We start from the raw sequence: 22,534 nt of genomic DNA, 5'->3' as shown, positions 1-22,534 counted from the left end.
CGTCATATCCGGTTGATGCAGTTTGTTTATAGAACTGATTAGGGTATTTTTCCAATTTCCGCCAATTCTTGGCAAATATTTTGCTCAAATTTTACTTTATTGATAGGTAGGTAGCTAGGTACATAATTTTACTAAAAAAAGTAGGTACCAACCTGAATAATCCAGTTCTTTGTGTCTTGAGTATCCCCAAAATGTTGAGAATTTTTGTCTCAGGGACACAACACATTAACAGATGCACGGAAGGATGAGTAGGAAGAAGAGAGGGAGGGTAAAGCTTCAAAAATACAAAATGTTAGCAATTGACACAATCAGCATCGTGTAATTGAAAAGGAATTGAAAACAAATTAATTTAAAATGTTGAAATGCAGATTCAATTTCAGATGATGATAAGACGAATGTAAGAAATTAACTAATAATTTGAGAAAAAGCGAATGTTGTTTACATTTTTTAAAATTTTTTTGAGAGAGGTTCGAAAAGGTTCAGTCTTTTTAAGTTGATTTTTCCCCTCAAAATAAATCAGATGGAAATTCGTTTTTGATGGGAGGAAGGGAACAGTCCTTCCTGAGAACATGATTATACTTACATTTTTTCATTCATTGATGAAACTATACTGATTCCTTATTGTCGCATTCCCTAGCTCATTGCCCTTCCCCCCTCTCCCCCGTACACAAATTTTAATCGATCGAAAGAGAGTAAGTGCTACTTTTGAGCAGATTATTTTAAACGAAGAAGGCCATTGAGTGCCAAGTATATATTTTGTCTACCTGCTGTACAGTTCAAAAGTGCTCAAAAAATTGTTTTTTTTTTTTCACATTGAAAAATGATCAGGTAAAAAAAATATTTAAATCTAAAATCAAAGAAACGTAATAATTATAAGTAGCTATTCTAAATTTATCAGAGTATTATTGGAAGCAATTTCGCCGAATATTTTGAAAATTTTACCAATGTACTCGTATCTTCAAAAGTACCTACGTAAAATGAAGATTTTTTGAGTTTTCAAAAAATGGAAACGTTGTTGGGAAATAGTGTTTTTTATTGATTTTTAAATTTCAATAGCTATATAACGCGCCCCTTCATCACGATCCAACTATTTTTCAAGAATAGCTGCCCAAGAATTGTATCTTTTTATACAGGGTATCCGGTCCCAAAATAATCCCCTTTCAGAAGTCAAAAAATTGTGTAAATTTTTTAATCACATTACGTATATCGTTCTATTAATTTTGGCCAGTTTTTGAGAAGAAATAATCTTACTGAATTTTTTTGAGGGTGGTTTTTCTGAATTCTGTTTTTCGTGCATAACTTTGAGAATTAAATTCCTAGAATTATGAACTGCTTTTTTAACTTCTCCTTTTTTTCTTATGATAAATCAGCTGTTGGGAAAACAATTCAATCATGAATCAATCGTTTTCTCATTTCATGAATATTTCTCTCATGCCATCGTATTTGAAGAAACCATAAGTTTACGTGTACCTACCTATGATTATTTTGATTTACCTATATATCAGAAATTTACCAATTCCTGAAATTTCGATCATTTCAAAATTCCACTGAGCTATTTAAAATGTTGGCATTTTTTCACTTCTTTTTTGGGGACACGCTTATTCCCAACCCCCCTCCCTCCTGAAAAAAAATCATTTTTGAATTGAAATTTGACAGGTTGATTCAAATTGTGATGTTTTTCAATTTTCAAAATTAGCACTTTGATAATCTAATTTTTTTGATGGTATTTTTTCACTTCTTTTCTGGGAACACACTTATTCCCAACCCCCTCCCCCTCCTAAAAATCCATTTTTGAATAGAAATTCGACAGGTTGATTCAAATTGCGATGCTTTCAATTTTCAAAATTAGCAACTTTGATAATCTAATTTTTTGAAGGCATTTTTTGACTTATTTTTTGGGGACACGCTTATTCTCAACCCCCTCCCTCTCTCCCTCCTAAAAAAAACATTTTTGAATGGAAATTTGACAGGTTGATTCAAATTGCGATGCTTTCAATTTTCAAAATTAGCACTTTGATAATCTAATTTTTTTGAAGGCATTTTTTCACTTCTTTTTTGGGGACACAATTATTCTCAACCCCCCTCCCTCTCACATAAAAAAAATCATTTTTGAATAGAAATTTCAAATTTGACAAGTTGCGATTCAAATTGCGATGCTTTCAATTTTCAAAATTAGCACTTTGATAATCTAATTTTTTGAAGGCATTTTTTCATTTCTTTTTTGGGAACATGTTTATTCCCAACCCCTCTCCCTCCCTCCTAAAAAAAATCATTTTTGAATAGAAATTTGACAGATTGATTCAAATTGCGATGCTTTCAATTTTCAAAATTATCACTTTGATAATCTAATTTTTTGAAGGCTTTTTTTCACTTCTTTTTTGAGGACATGCTTATTCCCAACCCCCCTCTCTCCTAAAAAAATCATTTTTGAATAGAAATTTGACAAGTTGATTCAAATTGCGATGCTTCCAATTTTCAAAATTAGCACTTTCATAATCTAATATTTTGAAGGCATTTTTTCACTTCTTTTTTGGGGACACGCTTATTCCTAACCCCCTCCCTTCTAAAAGAAATCATTTTTGAATAGAAATTTGGCAGGTTGATTCAAATTGCGATGCTTTCAATTTTCAAAATTAGCACGCTTTGATAATCTAATTTTTTAAAGGCATTTTTTCACTTCTTCTTTTGAAATTTCCTCCCATATCCTTACAAAAAAAAAAGCCCCGAGTATATCCAATATTTTCAGTCCAACAGATCACTTACGAAACACCCTGTACCTATCTCAAATGCGGCATCGAATCAGTTAAATGAGTAATCTACTAGACTAGCGCCAAAATGGGTATAAAGGGGGTAAATTTATGGTAAATTTGGATACAATTAATTAAACTTGGCTGGAATAAATTCGAATGCGCTGCGTAAAACTACATACTTAAAAATATCGAATTGAAAAGATACTTCGGTCGTCACGGACGATGTTTTACGATGCAATTAATTCAAACCGAATGTTATGAATTAACGTAAATGTTCGAAGGGTTTTAAACACGTCTGAAAGCTTAAATTTCTTAAAGGAAGTGTGTACGCAGTACGTACTTCTACTTACGTAGTAGGGTGTTATGTCGACGCTCTCGACTTGTTGTGATGCTATTTTTAATATATCTATTTGTCTGCGTCTTGTGTCTCGAATTTACTTAATCCTCGGTGGAACGATAACGAGGTTAAAAATGTCCGCATAATCAGCTGTTCCTATCTCACTCCGACGATGCTACTATAAGTACTCGATGTTCACGTAGACTTTATGTGACTCGTCTGTCGCGAGATCAACAGCGACTTTATTGTTTATTTCGAATCTAAATTTTTATACTCTCGGAAAGTATAGAGAATAAAACTAAAATACGACGTTATTCACGCGATGGGTTCGAGTTCGGGTATTTTCCATCCTGAATTTCTCAACTCCACAGCTAGCTACCAATGAACGATGCGGTGTAAGGTTTCCGTGTGGCAAAAGTCTGGTTTTGTGAATTAATTAAAATTTCAATATTCGCCAACGTTGACTTTTGATCGCCTATGTTACACTGCTGCGCCCTCCACTACTCTTCCCTGGCGCCGCCTTGAAATATTAAACTTTTAGTTTGATAACTCTCAACTTGACTCGACTCTCGACGAAATAATTTTTCGAATAGTTTAGCGAGAGAATCTCAAAGGGAGCGAGAAACCTCTACCCCAAAAAGGTGGCATTTGGTAACTTATAAAAATCGTACGTACCTCATCTACTTACCTATTCTTTATAATTCTCGATATAAATATTTCGACGCGAATTGTCGCAGCATAAACGACGACGAGAATTTGCTTAATTTCAAATACCCGCCACGAACTTACTACCTAAAGGCTAAAGGGACAGAGGGAAAAAGAACCAGAAACGAGGAAAAAATTACGTTCCGAAGACTGCTCGAAGAAGACTCGTAATTCCCAACGTGGAAAACTTTTTACACCGATTATGGCAAGTAAAAATCGAACCAATGTCGTCGTTTTTTTTTTCACTCGCCGGATATACAAAAGGTCGTCCACTTTGGAGACTAAAAAATCCCGCTTCACTTAACCCTATTGTACGTCTTTTTACATATTTAAGTACCGGTGCCGGTGTCTGACTCGTCGAGTTCAAATATACGCCTGCCTGAACATGGTCGTATACGTATTACGCTATGGTACACGTTGTACACGTCGTATAACCGAAAATTATATTTCACGCCGTCGTACATCTCGCTAGATATGCTGTGGCCATAAAATATTAGCTTTTTTTAAGTGCACACGACGATTTAAACATCCACCGAGACCTCTCTATACGTACCTATAGGTTAGCTATAGCTACCTACCTATACCTCTCATGGTTACTCGCTAAGGGATCAATTTTCATAGGTAAACGAGCGACCGGCGACGGATTAAAAGCTTACGTTAGAAATGGCTTCTATGTACCTCTCTGAAGAGGACAAGACGACGAAGGAGAAGAAAAAAAAAACTTTCTTCATTCGTCACAAAATGTAGATACGCGAATCGAATACCAAACTACGTGAAAGAGAAAGATGCCAGCAACGAAATGGATAAAAATGTCATCGTCGAGGATAAATTTTACCCTGGCCTTTTTTCCCTTAAATGTTCGCGGTGCGCCCGTTGACCAAGATTTTTTTTTCTCGACCAATTTCCCGCAGCTACGATTCTCTATATTGTAGACTTTGTGTCGCGTAAGTATACGGAACGCGAACGAGAAATAAGAGCGAGAGAAAGAAAGCACGATCAAAAGCGAAAAGAAAACACTTTTTTATTCTCATTTTTTGCACCGTTAACGTAATAAGATATTTCTATTTTGATGGAAAAAGTAAAATGCATCGACATCTCGCTTCGCATATACTCGTACATACATATATGGCTTATGTAGGTAATGTTACCTTTAGAATGTCATTACAAAAAGCCTTCTAATGTGTCTTTCAAAAGGTATTACTTACTTTTGGCGAAAGAATACACGTAAAATGTACCACACCATACTGCGAACCTTTTTCTCGTTGATGTTTTACCTACTTAGTGCGCCATCCTATTTTGTACATGTGACCATAAGTGAGTGCATTGTCATCGTAGTACAGTGTGATAAGAAAGTTTTGACCAGTTCTTATATGGCTGTATGGAGTTTGACTATAGATGAATCATGTCTGAAGGTCCACGAGAAGCGATGAAAATTCAGAGAGGTCAAATCGAAAAAACGAGACATTATAATTTTGAATTTTTATCTAAATTGAGAGCCTTTTTGCCTCTCAGGAGTGTTGAAATTGCATTTGAAAAATTACTTTGTGACAAATTCGATGAAATAGGGTATTCTCTGTATTTTTTTCAAATTTTAAAATTACTATGAGAGCTAAGTTTGATTTATATTTAGAAAGTTCAGTTTTGAGCTTTTCAAGTTTTGACGGCACTGACCGCAGATGTTGAATATCTACTAATTCATGTAATGCAAAAGTGCACGAAAACATCTGTTCCAAGTTTAACCAGTGCTGAAATATGTAGGAGCTTTCAAAGTTTGACTGTTGCCAAAGAAATCACAAATGTGTGAAAATGATACCTAATAGATCACTCGTGAAAAAATGTTGGACAGAATCAGATGACTTGAACTTGAATCCAAAGCTGAGCTGATTTGCTGATTTGACATGGGGTTATGATTATGAATGAATCATTGACTCTGAAAAACAATTTTTGATATAATTTTTAATTTAGCATGTCTAATTCTGCATCTTTGATTTTGTGGATTGAGTTTAGGTAATTTTCAAGATATGGCCACTTTTTCTTACCTTTTTTTTTTTATACATATAGCTATTCAAAAATCAAACAAAAATTAGAAATGATAACGGTTGAAGACGAAAGCAAATTTATAGCTAGGTACCATTGACGTTTAATAAAATGCAGGAAATGAATATCTATTCAAAAAATATCAGAAGAACTATAGGTAAAATTGGTACCTGCAAAAATTCTTACCCAAGTTACCAAAAATTGATAAGATGATAAAAAGCAACCAAAAGTTGAGCTAAAGTACCAAAATTTGAATAAAATTGTGTAAAAATCGCTTTGCATGTATAGTAGGTTGATCAAAAAGTACTTACATATTTGCCAAAAATTCAAAAAGTAGGAGAACAACTATTGTTAAGTAATTTCATCTCAGTCCTTGTTATCAAAATTTACTATGAATTGATTTTTTTTTCTTACAGTAAAATTGAGCAGTATAAACTGTTGAGAATTACGAAACATTGGTCCCATATAAGTTAAGTTAATGCTCAAATAAAATATACTTGCGAAAAAAAACACCTAAAGTACTTACTCATCATATGTAAAAACTGCAGCATTGGCATAGATATCACTTCAAAGTTACTAAAAGTTGATGGAATTCTTGCGAAATTACGAAAAAATTTGCAAAAATTGCTTTAAACACCATAAAAACTTGTTAATAAAAACAATAAAAACTTGATATCTTGTATTGTCTCAAAATTTGAGTAAAACCTTGCAAAAGTCACCTAGATGGTTAAAAGTTGTTGAAATATTTTCAATCTGAATAAAAATCTGTCAAAGTTATAGATAGTGTTATAAAATTGTTTTAATGAATCATTCGCGAACGAATTGATTCGTATGAGTGACTCGTTCGAAAACGAATCGATTCATTTACTCAAATTTTGATGTATCATTCGCGAACGAATTGATTCGTATAAGTGACTCGTTCGCGAACGAATCGATTCGTATAAGTGACTCGTTCGCGAACGAGTCGATTCATTTACTCAAACTTTGATGAATCATTCGCGAACGAATCGATTCGTATAAGTGACTCGTTCGCGAACGAATCGATTCATTTACTCAAACTTTGATGAATCATTCGCGAACGAATTGATTCGTATGTAAGTGACTCGTTCGCGAACGAATCGATTCATTCACTCAATTTTTGGTGAATCATTAACGAACGAATTGAATTATTTTTTGTGAATTATTCGCGAACGATTTGATTCATAAATAATGAATCATTGGCAAACGAATCGACTCATATGATTACATGCTTTCAAACGAAGTTGTAGGGTTATTATTTGCATTTTTAGCATTTTTCGAATTTTTTTTTGGGCAGATCTTGCAATGACTGTGTATATGTCGGATCTCGCAATGTACTCTAAGACAGTATATAAACCTTATATAAGGAAAGATGAATTTTCGGGAATAGTCGTATCGTGATCCCAGGCCCTCAAAACGTTAAGAAAAGTCACTCCCTGACCCAACTTCCACCATCGCAACAAAGACAGTACTCGACTTTTCAAATTATCAATGTTGTCCCTACGAAGAGAACGAGGAGCAAAAAAATGACTCGTGAACGTGAATCGTGGCTCGTTATTATATGAATCATGAATTACGTCTGAAAAAAAAAGATCCATAACGAAATTTTTGATCTGAACTGAATCGTGAAGTGGTTCGAATTGAATCAAATCCTGACGAATTGCTCATAATTCTGGTGCAAAAAATTTCCTCAAATAACCAATACCTAATTTTGTTGACTGTTCAATAAATCTTAGTTCAAATTACTTATTGTTGTTTGGAAGAGTTGAAATTTCTCACTGTGGAGGGAGGGGGAGGGGGTGTCTTCAACTTTTTAAAAGGAAAATTCAATCAATCAATCAATATTTATTCTCAAAAATACAACTTCGAAAGGACAAGGGTTCGATAAAAAGTCGTAAGAGGACCTTAAAAGACTACAGGAAAAATTTTGAACCCGTGGGACTTGAATGATCAGTTTTCTGTCAGCTATCTCCAATTTTAAAATTTACGTTGAAAATAAAAAAAAAAGTTTTTTTGTGGTGATAATAATTAATCATTAGATATACCTACACCTACCTATCCAAAATATATTGAAGGTGAGAAAACCGTTTTTTTTTCACATTTTTCTGGGGTTTGCATGACTTAATAATTCAATTTTGGAATCAGGTATATTCAAAAGTCTTGTAAAAAACCTGAAAAACCGAAAAAATGCTATCAACCATTCATTACAAAAAAAAAATCAAAAAAACTTTCTAAGTACCTATTTTTTATTTTTGATGTGAATTTTAAAATTTGAAACCTCGGTAGAAGAATTATGATTCAAGTCAGGGATCCAAATCCTGCAGTCTTCACTTTCATTTTTCCCAACAACAATAGATTGGCAAAGAAGCATACAATTTTTTGGATTATTTACCTACTATGCACATGTAAAATTGTACTCTTGATCGTACTATTCCTGCACAAGTTGATTTTCAGCGATAAAATCGAGAAAAGAAGCTTCAGAAGGATGAAATAAACAAAAACTAGAGTTCATTATAGTTTATCAACATCAACAGTTGAAGGGTATCTTGTTTTAATGTTGTGTAAAATTCCAAGTTTTTAAAAATTTCATTTTTACTTGAAAGTGAGGCACCGTCAAGTGGGGTCGCTTTGATAAAAAAAAAAATGTTTTCTGCTCCGTACGGCGTAGAAAGATGTTTTTGAAAAAATTGCACCACTCAGTGTGTAAAGTACGTCAAAACGCACCGAATGACCTTTTTGTTTTTTATTTTTTGTTTTTTTTTTGTGCCTCAAAATTGCCCTCAAAGGCCGTATCAAAGTCACCCACGAGATGGGGTCACTTTGATAGGGGTACTTTTTTTTTCAAAAAATGATTTCTCATCACCTTTAGACATACCATACAAAATTTCATCAATTTTGACCGAGAGGAAGTCATCATATTATTGAAAAAGCGATAAAAGCCCCTGTATTTCCTAAATTTTTTATAAAATTCAGTTTTTTAGCAAAATTTTTAGATATTCAATAAAATACCTTTGCGACCTATCAAAATGGGATGAAATTTCACACTGAATCCGAAAATGGCATTGATTTTCACTTCAGTCTCAAAACTTAAATTTTTAGCCTCAAAAATGAAAAATTGATGACATCCCCACTGAGAACAATGGGCCACGGATCGGAGGCACCTCAACCTAGAAACTCGAAATTTTTGAACATATTTCCCAAAGGGGTGTAGCTTTACGATAGACTATCAGCCAATGTTCTATTACATATCTGAAAATACTATAACATCAACTTTTGTTGAGTGTTGAAGAATCTTGAAAAATTACCACTTTTAAAAAACTCGATTAAAAGCAGGGACGAAAATAATTATTTACCAACTCAACGCTGTTATCGTATCAATTCACCATCAGTGTAACCACTTCGCTCGGAAAAAAAATGAAATTCGACGTTTTACTCGCTCTACAGATCAAAACGTGCAGAAAAATAAGCACTATCAAAGTCACCTCGCGAAATCAAAGCGACCCCACCTGACGGCATTTAAAGTATTCAAAAATTGAAAAATCAACTCTAGTAGCTGAAAATTTTACTCCTATAGAGGTTTTTACACGCCGTTCATAAAAACTAACCATCTGTGATTTTATTTTCAAACCAAATTATTTCGTTCGAATTTTTCAAAAAAAAATCAGATTTTTCGATTTTTTGAACACCCTGTACAAGTGTATACATAATACCAAAACTCTAGCAAACCCATTAAAAGCTGCTGTCATAAAAAATCAAACCCCATTCTGTATGAAATAAAAACCACGTCGAGTCGGGACTTTCACATCACAACTGTGTATACTTTTACTTTATACCGCAGTTTGACCGAAAAGAGAGCAGACACATTGTGTTTTCGTCTTATTAAAGTCCATCTCACACAGTGTATAAGATACTTTACGCTTTTCAAAGTATCATTTAGATTTAATGATATCGTCGTAGGTACTTATATTATTGTTGAAGCTAAAGGTCTACTATTTTGGTATTTTATTCGAGCAAACTTTTCATTTATACAGATGTTTGTGCCCTTAACTCGCAAAACTTTTATTCTTTAAACGATCCGAAGGTCCTATACAGTAACATATGTGTTAGGTAACCTATCGTCTCCGGCCTCGCACACCTTATGCTCTTTATCCGGATATAATTTACGATAAAGTCAAACACGTTCGAGTCACGTTTCCATTGGAAAAATGAAAAAGCTCGTATGTTACTTTTGAAATTTAAACACACCATCGTCACGGCCATGCATGTACCATAAAATGAAGAATAATATAATCTAGGTAAAGGATTAAAATAGAATGCTTAAGTAGGTACCTAAACCAAACTATAGACCTATCCAAAACATATGTATAGGTGAAATAATACGTACTCGTACACTATACAGTGTACATTCAGGGTTGCAGGTAGATCGTATAGTTATGCGGATATTTTTACCCCTTTTAATCGAAATTCAGATACGTACCATACCTACCAAAAATTGCATAAATTAATTCTCGTAGTACGTATTATACGACCACAATATTAAAGCTACGGGTCATCGTTCGTTGCCATCATATCTCTACGAACTATTACGAGATGATCTGTTCAATATAAATTTTTCAATTAACGTGTAATGACCGGTATATATATCGACGCCAGTCTTTCAAAAAGTCCTCACGCTGCTAACTTATCGCAGTAGCAGTAATTTTTATTAGGTTGTTTATCGTTCTAATATTGCCAGTCTCATCCATGTGCAGAGTACAGACTCTGTACTTATACTTTGAAATAGCCCGGTTGATTATCTTTATTACGTGCAACTTGACTTTATATTCTCTACCCTTGCTTATGTTTATTACCACTAATCGAATATACTGCTTTAGTTATTTGATCTAAAGGATTTATTCGGTATCTGGTCTAGTCGTAGAATTGCGAGTTGATGGCTGTTTTAATATTCTTACGGGTTGAAAATATTATTTATTTAATCGTTTATTTATTTAAAAAGATGTTTTTTTCATTCGTTCGTTCGTTCGTTGGCTGCAGACTTGTATACCCGAAAAAAAAAGATAGGTACGCTGAGGAATGAAATGAAACGATGCACAGTCGTATTGAATTTTTTATTACGCTATGTTACCTTTGTTGGATTCATTTTCGATCATCTTTCTTCTTAATTTCGTTATCTGGATAAATATCACGTACTGTTTTCTATACCTACCTGTATAGTTTCTGGTCAATGTGTCTATTCCCTGAGGTTCTTATTCAACACTATTGTTTCAGAACAGAATGAAATTCCCGTAAAGGTTGGGTCTATAATTCTCGTGATGGAAATTTGGGCTATTGTGTAATGAAGGTCCTTGAAAAAAAAATAAATAAATAAAGTATTTCTCTTGAATAATTACTTTGTACATAATTAAATACCTACCTAATATCAAAAAATGGGGCAGACCTGCTTCATTTTTAAAAATTTTGTTGATATTTTTACCTATGCAATTTTTGATAAATTTTCTCAACTTCGGCAATTTTTGTGGCGATTGGTGGAATTATAAATGCAATTTTTCTGCATCAGAATAAGATGGTAATTGGTAGTAAGAATAAATAATAAATAATGTGCATGGAAAGTTCCTGAATTATAAGTACCTACTTAGATATATTATTCAAAACGGCTAGAAATTCATAATCCTTTTTTTCTCCTCTCTCTCTGTCAAGAGTACAAAATTGTAATGATTTTTGAGCAGTTTTAAATTATATCATCCTTTTAAGCTTTTAAAATCTTGTTAAGTAATTATTTTAAAAAATACTATACTTTATAAAAGCCTTTAAAGGCAACTTCTTCTTCTCATCTGCGTTCTCTCTTTTTCTTGCGGACGGGATAGTCTAATATTATACGGTTCATTTCGAGACTTTTTTTTCGTTTTAATTAATGGTTTATTATCTCATCGTCTAATAAGATGAGAAAAATTTCGTTAAACGGATTAAGATGCTCGAAGGAAAAAACCCCAAGTAAGTTGAGTTGACAGCCAGCCTCATTTCTTATGCGACACCGAAATACGAAAAATTTACAAACAAAAGTGTACGTATTTGGAATGTTGAAAACTTTTATTGCAAATGGTTGCGTGGAAATGAGCCAAAGTATGATCCTGAGTAGTGAGAATTTAAAAATTGTATCCCTGTTTATATACGAGTACTCGTGTGAAACTTTACAAAATAATATACAAAAATGCAGGCTGAATTTTAGAATGTGAATTTTATTTTTAGATTTTTGGCGAAATTTTGAGGGATTGAAATGGATTTTTTTTTTCAAGAAAGAAAAACAAAATTCGACCAAATGAGGATAGATATCTGAAATTTGATTTGTAATGCAGAAACGAAATTCGATAGGTCTCTTTTAGATGAACTCAGATTTTCCACCTTTGTACTGCTTTCGATCAATTTTTACTCAAATTTTTGAAATCAGTTTTTGTCAGTTCAAATTTAACAACTCGAAAAGGAGGCCGAATCGAATGTAAACAGAATTTCTGCATTTTTACCATTAGAATAACTAATTAGATAAAATTTTCTTTTTTTTTTCATAGGAAATGAGTCAAGTTTGAATTTTCATAAATTCGCCAAAAAATTGAAAAAGGAAATTGAGCTGCTGAAATTTGAGTGGGGGTATATTTTGGGATAAGTACGCTTTAGATTTCTCTGTGTTCAACTCAAAAATTATTCTATTAAGCAGGGTTGTGAAAACTGAGAAAACTGAAATGAAAAAAAATAAAAAATAAAAAAATAAAAATGAGAAAAACCGTAAAACCTAAATTAAAAAAAAAAAAAAAAAAAAACGAAAACGAAATTTGAAAACGGAAACTAAAACAAAAACTGAAACTTTTATTTTTTTAGCAAATTTTTTCTGCATTTTTCTAACAACACTTTTCGGAGGTTCGGAGGTAGTATTATTCATTTTCATTTTTTTTTCTTCGAAGGTATCATTTTCAATGTAAAATCATAATTTGAGAATGAAAGCTCACTGGTGGAAGGAAATTGAAAATTGAAAACGAAATTAAAAACCGTAAAACCGAAACCAAAAACCCTAAAAACTGAAAAAAAACGGAAAATAAATGGTATATTGTACGTATAATACCTAATAAAAAAAAAATAATAAAAAAAAAACACCAGAAAGCTGAAACTGAAACAAAATTTGAAAACTGAAGAAACAGTTTCAGATCAGAAAAAAACTGAAAACGATCTGAAAATATTTTTTCATGAACCTAGACCTACGAGCTCGACACCTTCAACTCTGAGATTAGGCAACCATACATATGTGAATTCCAGATGAGTTGCCTTATGTTACTATTTTATATTGCTATGAAGTTACTCTGACAATGATATTAAATACCCGGTATTGTTTCATTGTTTTTATTATTTTTTTTGTTGGTGCATATTTTACAAGATGTTTATTAAAAGATTAAAAATTACTTACATAATTGAACCAAGAATTATTATCTATCCATCGAAGGCTTAATCCAGGCATATAGGCGAATGGTATGGATCTGGAATTTTGTGCTTTTTTCTTTATTTTGTTTTTTGACCTTCCATAACCAAAATTTCAGCTGCCCAAATTAATTTTTCGATTTTTTGACGAATTTTATAAAAATTCAAATTGACTTTTTTTTGGTGATTTATGCAATAAAAAAATATAATATTATTTATTCTGTAAAAATGATGGAAATCAGTCTTGAATCTAATATCAACTCCTTCTCGAAACGAATTTCATAATTTTCGATCATTCTGGAGCCTCCAGTGAGATTTTAGATTACACTAGAATTTCAAAATTTCTTCAAAAGGCATGGAAATAAATTTGTGTTGTCAGAAATCGAGTCATGACTAATTCTCGACCTGTTTAGTTATTTATTTACATTTTGGCCGTTTTATAATTCACCAAGTAGGTACATACAAAAAAAAAAAAAAAAAAAAAATGAAAAATTTTCTGTTTGTAGGGAAATTTTTTGAAATTTGCACAAATGGCTGTGCCCTTATTGTCTAAACTAAAACCAACGTCTTGAATCTGAATTCTGAATTTCACCATTTCTAACCATTCTGGAACCTCCAGCGCGATTTTCAATTTCTCCAGAGTTTCGAAATGTCTCCGGAAATTGTGGAAATAGATCACAGGAGCTAAAAATCGAATTGTGAATTATTTTCAACTATTTAACGAGTTTATTCACATTTAGCTTTATTTCCAGGCTTCCCCCTGGAGTGTGTTCTTTGACCGGTATATTTTTATAAGAAAAAAAAATTAATCCAAAAATCTATAGTTTTTTATGTTCCTTCTTTGCAAAAATGTTGAAATTTTCACGAATGTATCTTGTCTAAAACTAAGCTTCTACCCTCATCCAAATTCTACCACTTACAGCAATCCTGGAGCCTCCTGAGTAATTTTCGATTTCTCCAGACACGTTGGAATGGAAATTATTTTGGTCAGCCAAAAGCGGGTCCTCGAGAGTGTTTTTGAAACCAATTATGTAGGAGAATGCTGGTCAAAAAATATACTCGGGGGGGGGGGGTTCACTTAGAAATCGGGTCAAAAGTGGATAAACTCATTAAATACATCGAGAGTGGGTAATCTACAACTCGATTTTTAGCTACCTGACGTAATTTCCACACCTTCTTGAGTTTAAAAATCCTGGAGAAATTTAAAATTGTACTGAAAGCTCCAGGACGATCAGAAACAGTGAAATTCTGTTCGGAAAATTTGATATTAGTTCGGAACTATAATTTTCATCATTTAATTTGAATAAATAGGTGTGTAGGTATATTTTTTTTAATGCATAATAATCTCCAAAAATAATCAATTTTGAATTTTCAAAAAATTATCAAAAATTGATTAATGCAGTTTGTGTAGTTGAAATTTTGTTTATGAGGGGGGGGGGTCGGGTCAAAGCATGCTCCATGTCCAAGCTGGAGGCAAACACCTCGAGAAGTTCCTTGTAAGCGTACCTATATCTACCTAGCACTGCTCTACCTTTTTATTAAAATTTTCCCCAGAAGTACTAGATAAGTTGGTAAACATTTTTAAAAGTGGATTTCGAAAAAATTGACTTCGGTAGATAGGTATCGTTTGAATGTTTTCATTTTTTTTTTTTTTTTTTTCAATATTTCGAAACACTAAGGCCTTATGAGTCCCACATACATCATAAGAGATGTGAAACCGCATTTAGTTTCCAGCCTTTATTCATTATCTACATTTTGACCCCCCTCCCCCCCAAAAAATTACCAATCTTCTGCACAGATACAAAATTACTCGTACCTGGTTTAATACGACACGATTGTATGGCTTGTAAATATTTTTATCGGTTTTGCATTGCGCGATTTATACGTAATTTTAACGAATAATACTGGAAACGCGTACAGCAGAAAATTGTGTACGCGAATAATTTACGAGGACGCGTTTAGTATACCAATAAAGTTTAATATCGAGTTGTAAATCAAATTAAAAGGTATCGTTAATGTTTGGCTGCATTGTGCGAAGAATTAAAATATCGATATGTTCGACTCATTCGCGTCCTGTACTCGTACATATACATATAACGACGATGAATGTGCAGCAAGCAGTGGCAAAGTTCACAAGGGTGGTTTAACATGCAAGTAATGTACATGTACTATTTTTCTTTGGCGGCGTTTATACACATTTTACAACATACTCGTATAAAATGTAGTTCAGTCTCCGCAGTGCAGCAAAATTTACAGATAATTCGTTCGACCTTCGAGAGTGTCTACTATACTCGGGGATATGTCATTGTACTATATGTGTGTGGATGAAATTATGTATTAAGATTTAAGTATACGTAGTACATACTACATATAGTATAGTACGCCAAAGCACGTCGTCGTCGTGTCATTTTGATGTAAATTTCGTGTTCGTCGTAAACACGTAATTTTTCAGTCGTCTGATGATACCTACGATGATGATGACGCTGCTGTGTAGATATACCTACGTACCGTGAAGTTCATTTTTTGGCCACACAAATGAAATTCACACGCGTGAAACTTTCACGGCCGCATTAATATATAGCGCGTTAATATACGACGAGCGCGTCTTCTCTGGCGTTTTCACAGCCCCTCGATGTTCTTTGAGCACAGAGAGTGAAAGTGAAAAAGTGATCTGCGAAAGCTAGATAAAAACTTGCACGAAGTGTTAACCTAACGCCAGACTAGAAAAGTATAAAAGTAAAGGGGTTTACCGCCTCGTGCGAAGTACCCAAGTGAAAGTTTAATGAATAACGAATCCGTATTTTCACAGTTGCGAAATCTTTTCGAAAGAGTAAAAAGTTTCTAAAGTACGAGTTCAAATCTGAGCAGGCTACGTTTTAAATCCTTTAGCTTCGGATAATACTGTGTGTTATTTTAAATTCAACGTAATCGTATGATATATGCGAGTTTAACATGTAACCTCGCGAAGCGCCGCGCCAAGCTTTTACTTTTACATACAGCGTCGATATAATACATATATTTTTTTTTAAAACGATCGTCTTCATAAATTGTGCCTTTGATTGTTACAGGATGACCAACACTCTTTCGGGAGTCGGAATGTGTTGGGCTTTTTTGTCAGTTACCGCTTCTGTGTTATGCTGTTCTGGATACTATTTACCATATTGGATACAGGTATGTGATTTTTTTTTACCCTTAGTTGGGAATTATTTTAAATGGACGTTTGAAAGAAGATTGGATTTAATCAATGTGCTTAGTGAGATGATTCGATTTTATCAAATTTTGTTTCATTGAATAATGGTACCTACTCAAATAATCAACGTACCAACTGGGTTTGATAACTTCAGATTCGTGTGGGTGTGACTTTGGCAAATCACACGAGTGCTGATCAATAAATCTCTTTAAGCTCCTCTCCTCCCCCCGCCATAATTACAGTAACTTTCACTGATTTTTTTTTGATTTTGGTAAGTTTTCGCCAGGACTACTTCTTCAAGGCAAAAATGCGACACTGTCCATTTTTCCTTCATAACTTCAAAATTTCTCTTCAAAGAATGCAGATACAAAATTGATTTGGTTAAGTAAAAGATTTGAAAATTTCGCTTTCATCTGTTTTCAAAATTCTAATTTAAAAATTCACTAGGTAGGTACAGGTACCTATTTTATGCAGAAAAATTTCATACAGGCACCTATATGAGCTCCTAAGAAGTTGAAAATAAAAAAATTGAAATTTGTGACAAAATTGCTCTAAATAATTTCAAGTCAAAAATTGGGGAAAAACATGAAATGAAGTACTTATTCTAATGTACCTACATTTTTCAAAACGAAATTCCTCTAAAAATGACATTTTTGTTGGTAAATCTTGTCTATGATCTCTTTTGCAAATTTATTTGCTTAATAAATATTGAAAAGATGGTTGAAAAATATTCGCTCAGTTTTATAACGGCATACTCCCCCCCTAATTTTACTTTGAAAGCTCCAAAGAAATGGTCTAATAATATCGGTTTAGAGAACCGAAGGGAGGAGGGTGGTTCTTGGAAATTGAGTTATTTGAATTCTATTTTTTTCACAACTTTGTGATGCTCTTTCCAAGTTGACAACATTAAGTGGAGGACGTGGGACAGGAGAATTCTTGTTGTTGTTGTTGTTGTTTTTTTTTTTTTTGAAAAGAAGGTCATATAGAGTGAGCATGTTGCCAAAGTGGAAAAGTTATGGATGATTTTCTCTGACTTTGAAAATGTTAATAATTCACGTTAAAATTTTTTTTTCAAATGGGACCGAATTATTTTCTCAAAAAACTCAACAATTTCAGGATGTGAAAGCCAGGAGCAGATTCATCATTTTTGTGTCCCTGAGCGGAGTGGAAATTGCTGCTTCTCCACAAAAAAATCGTTGCTTGACCTATTCTGTTCTGTTTTTTTCAGTTTATAATACACCTTAAAAATTTTCAAAAAAATATTTGTGTGACTATAAAATTAAGAAGTTTTTTTTCTTCAAATTTCTTTCAGGAGTCTGAAAAAAAATATGAATCTGTAGGTACTCATGCCAGAAAACTGTCCAAAAAAAAAAAATGTCAATGGAGAAAGGGCTCAACACAGTCATTCTATGTACAAGAAAATCGTCAAGAGCACTTTTTCTTCATTTCGTTCTCACTTTTGAATTTTGTCCAAAAAAAAAATGTTTTTTTAAGCATCTGAAAACAATTTCCAACAATTTTTTCAGCACCATCACCACCCTAAATTTCAGAGACTGAATTTCATTTCCTAAATTCGGGCAATCATTTCAACTTATCTAGTATTAAAATCCGATCTAATTGAGGTAGAAAGCTGCAGATGTTGGAATTTAAACCCTAAGTATATATTTTTCGATTGGGAGAAATTTTGATCCGCATTGGAACCTCTATAGCTGATTTTCAGATTCACATGTAAGCAAATAAAATTTTAGGTGCTCGTACCTACTACTTGGATAAATTACATTCGCGATCATTTTCGTCAATTTAGGAACGATTTTCCAAAATTCATGATTATATTTCTTCTTCACTTGACTATTAAGTATAACTTTGGACAAAAATAAAAAATGTGTCTCAATCTAAACGCGCGGGCAAAAATGGGGTGGAAAATTTGTAATTTTGCTTTAAACAGTTTGATTGTCACCTCTCATCAAAAAAATTTGTTGGATTTAAATTTTCAAATTTTCATTTTTCTGTAAGTAACTTAACTTACCCAAGTGATTAAAAAAAAAATGAATTCATCTTAAAAATTGCTGACCCCTGAAATCTGCCTCTCTGGTAAGAGCTCAAAAAAGAAAAACTTTAAAATGAGGATCAGGGAACATCCCTTGGAATAAAATTTAAATAAATAAAAAATTCGAAATACCTAACTAGTGTTTTATGGCATAAACCTTCATCATTAGGAATGAACCAGTATGTGAATATGTACCTTGTTCTATTTTTATTTCAATCCTCCCAATCTGAAAATAACAGCTTTTGAGCCATTCTAAAGATTTCAGAAAATTTAAATTTTTTTCTGAATTATTTGAAATAATTTGCTTTGGAAGAATCAAAAGTGAAATTGAGCTTTTATAACTTCGGTTAGTGCACGGGTTATTCCAAGTGTGTCAATTTCAAAAGTGAATTTTGATCAACAGGTGAATTCCAAAGAAAAATACTTATAAAAAATCTGATTTTCCAAGAGGATCTTCCACAGGTGGCAAATTCGTTTACGGTTTAAATATATTTAGGTACTTGTACTGAGTCTACACATATGATCCCTCGACTGAGAAATAATCAATTTTTCGCTTTTCCAGAGCATTCAGTGGGTTTTTGTTTTTTTTTCAAAAATTTTGAAATTGTTCTGAAAAGCTCAAAAATTTGTAATCCGCAAAAAATCTTTGGCAAAGAATTCTAACCCCCCGCCCTCCCTCCAAGGAAAGTTATTACAATTATGAAAATAGAGGTTGGAAATGAAAAATTATTTTCAATAAAATTAATAATAATAGTATCAAAATTTATTGATATAAATAGAGTAAATCCCCGCCATTCAATACATTACTGCATAATTTAAGTATGAATGTACATTTTGAAAATGTGGTTCAGTTAAAAAACAATTGTAAAAATGATGCATTAAGTAAGTGTCAATGGAGATAAGATATTTTAGAGATGAAAAATTATTGAAAAAAATAATGATAATTAAAGTAACAAAATTTAATGATATACAGATAGAGTAAATCCCCGCCATTCAAAATATTACTCAATGATTTGAGTATGAATCAAGATTTTGAAAATGAAGTTTGAAGAAAATGAAATATTTTATATAATTTGACTGAGAAATGTATATGATTGAAAATGGTAATGCTTTAAGAAATTTGCAGTAATATTCTCTTGGCAAAAAAAAGGGCGGACAAAACCTTTTTCTAAATTTTTTTTACTCATCATAATAAATTGCTTCCCTTTCATTATGAATTATAATTTAAGAAATTTGTGGTTTTGTCCGCCCTTTTTTTTGCCAAGAGAATATTACTGCAAATTTCTTAAAGCATTACCATTTTCAATCATATACATTTCTCAGTCAAATTATATAAAATATTTCATTTTCTTCAAACTTCATTTTCAAAATCTTGATTCATACTCAAATCATTGAGTAATATTTTGAATGGCGGGGATTTACTCTATCTGTATATCATTAAATTTTGTTACTTTAATTATCATTATTTTTTTCAATAATTTTTCATCTCTAAAATATCTTATCTCCATTGACACTTACTTAATGCATCATTTTTACAATTGTTTTTTAACTGAACCACATTTTCAAAATGTACATTCATACTTAAATTATGCAGTAATGTATTGAATGGCGGGGATTTACTCTATTTATATCAATAAATTTTGATACTATTATTATTAATTTTATTGAAAATAATTTTTCATTTCCAACCTCTATTTTCATAATTGTAATAACTTTCCTTGGAGGGAGGGCGGGGGGTTAGAATTCTTTGCCAAAGATTTTTTGCGGATATCAGATAATTTTTTTAATGCATCTGATAACCCAATTGCCAATTCTCAAATTCACATTACACATTCATATTCCTATATTTTGTTTTATAGTTTCTCAAATTCACATTACCTACTCTCTAAATTTAAAGCAGTCAAATTTCACTGCTTAGCAGTCACGACATTTTGCCTTTTTAAAAGCAGTGGTTTTTTACTGCAAAACAGTGAAAATCTACTGAATTAGTCAGTAAAAAATCATTTTGACTGACCAATTCAGTAGATTTTCTACTGTTTTGCAGTAAAAAACCACTGCTTTTAAAAAGGCAAAATGTCGTGACTGCTAAGCAGTGAAATTTGACTGTTTCAAATTTAGAGAGTACTGATTCATATTTCTATATTTTGTTATATATATGTGACCCTCTCTGACAAAACCGACCGTTTCGACAAAAAAAAGTGTCCAAAATAAGGATGTTTAAAATGAGTTTTAAGGGTTGAAAGATCAGATTTTTGAGAAAAAAACATTTTTTAAAATTTTGTCGAAATGGTCGGTTTTGTCAGAGCGGGTCACATATATGGAACTGGTTTTAGGATAAAGGCCCTTGTGTTGATATTTAGATTTTTTCAGAATAGAGAAAAGTAAACATTGAAGTGCTTCAATTTTTTCTATTTTATTTTATTTTTTTTTTGATTTAAGGGGGCAGTTTTGTCTTATTCATAGGTTGAATGAGAAATTTTTACAAAAGGAGGAGTCCCGATAAGGCCGGTTTTTTGGGCCCGGACAGTTATCGACTCAACCACTCTTAAAATGTTGTAATAAATGTCCCAAATACGAATCCGTGGTCAGTTAACCCAAAATGACAATTTTTTTGGGCTCCAGGGGTTCCCAAAGTTGTGAATAAGAAAAGAACTTTGGGAACCACTGACGATCAATTTCAAAAACTTTTATAGCGTAAAATATCTTTTTGAACCCTATAAACGTTATGCGAGGTGATTTTTTTATTTTCGACCCTCGGGAGCAGAAATTGGGGGGTTTTGATTTTTGGAAAATTTTGGAACCACCATTTTGAACCTACCCCTTTGAACCCCGCTAAAAAGCTTTTTACAGTTTATTAGTATCTGAAAGACCTCCATCCTACCAAATTTTGAGCTCAATAAAATTTTCCGCTGATACTCAAAAATCCAATTTTCCAATTTTTCGTAATTTCGATATTTTGGGAACCCCTGGAAAGCTAGAAACCGGCGATTTGCGCCAAACGTAACGTTTTGAGGTAGGTATACAATCAACTATCCAGATGAAAAAGTTTAATTAGGCTCGGCTCCCTGCATATTCGTAATTTTGAACCCTTTTTTTGGAGCCCCCCACTTTAGGCACCCCTAAAAAAGGCGTTTATGCATATTTTTTCAAATAAATTGGAGCTTTCCAAATCCATTTTCGTGAAATTTTGTGGGAAAAGTCGGATAATCGATTTTTTGATTTTTTTCAATCCAATGGACACTTTTCGGCGTATTTTTGTTAACTACTTTACGGTTAAATTTCACTTTCTGATTCATCTCAATAAAATGAACAAATTTAACAAAGAACAAAAAAAATAATAAGTAACATTTGACAACTGACTAGACTAAAAAAACAATAAGTGATTTGAACCCACCTGAAGTCGTCTTCAGAGGGTGTTAAAATTGGAGTGTATAGAGTAACAGAAACACATACGAATTCCGATGAAAAAAAATCTCCCAACAAAATCATGTCTGCCAAACTTGAGATAATAAAATTACAAATAATTCACTTTCTACTTTTAATTAAATGCCTAGCAAGAGGGAAACTTCAATAAATAATATAGAGATATTTTGATTGCAAATAAATCAACACTGATTTCATACAAAATATATTCTTTAGACAAGGCTACAGGGAAAACTATAAGTTGTAGAGAGCTGAAATTTTAAATATAGGTACCTTGAACATAGGACTAGTGCCTTTTGTTATTTTCGGGAAATTTTAAACATTTTTAGGGGGTCAAAAACGAGAAAAAAGAGTGAAAATTGAGAATTTTAAAATTCTGGCGACGTTAGTGTCTTCATTGAGATGATTCATAACAGTATTCAAAATTTCATCAAAATCCGTCATTAGTTTTACCATAAAATCGCTTACTAAAAATTCTACAATAAATTTAGGGTAAATGCAAAATGTGATTTCGTATCTAAAAAACTATTCAAGATACAATATTGGTTTTTATGTACCTAGATAGA

General features: G+C 32.5%; 1 protein-coding gene across 2 annotated transcripts in view; it reads left to right on the top strand.

The window, feature by feature from the left end:
• LOC135844693 (LHFPL tetraspan subfamily member 6 protein-like) overlaps positions 1-22,534 on the top strand; it is a 366,811-nt gene that overhangs the window by 47,934 nt on the left and 296,343 nt on the right. For both annotated transcript variants that reach the window (XM_065363007.1, XM_065363008.1), the window contains exon 2: positions 16,377-16,479. In XM_065363007.1, coding sequence (XP_065219079.1) covers positions 16,377-16,479 — 103 coding nt within the window. The remainder of the gene's footprint in view (positions 1-16,376; positions 16,480-22,534) is intronic.

The sequence above is a fragment of the Planococcus citri genome, chromosome 4, assembly GCF_950023065.1.
Source record: "Planococcus citri chromosome 4, ihPlaCitr1.1, whole genome shotgun sequence".
Lineage (NCBI taxonomy): Eukaryota > Metazoa > Arthropoda > Insecta > Hemiptera > Pseudococcidae > Planococcus > Planococcus citri.
Note: the sequence above shows the minus strand (reverse complement) of the source record. Positions and strands in the feature narration are given on the sequence as shown.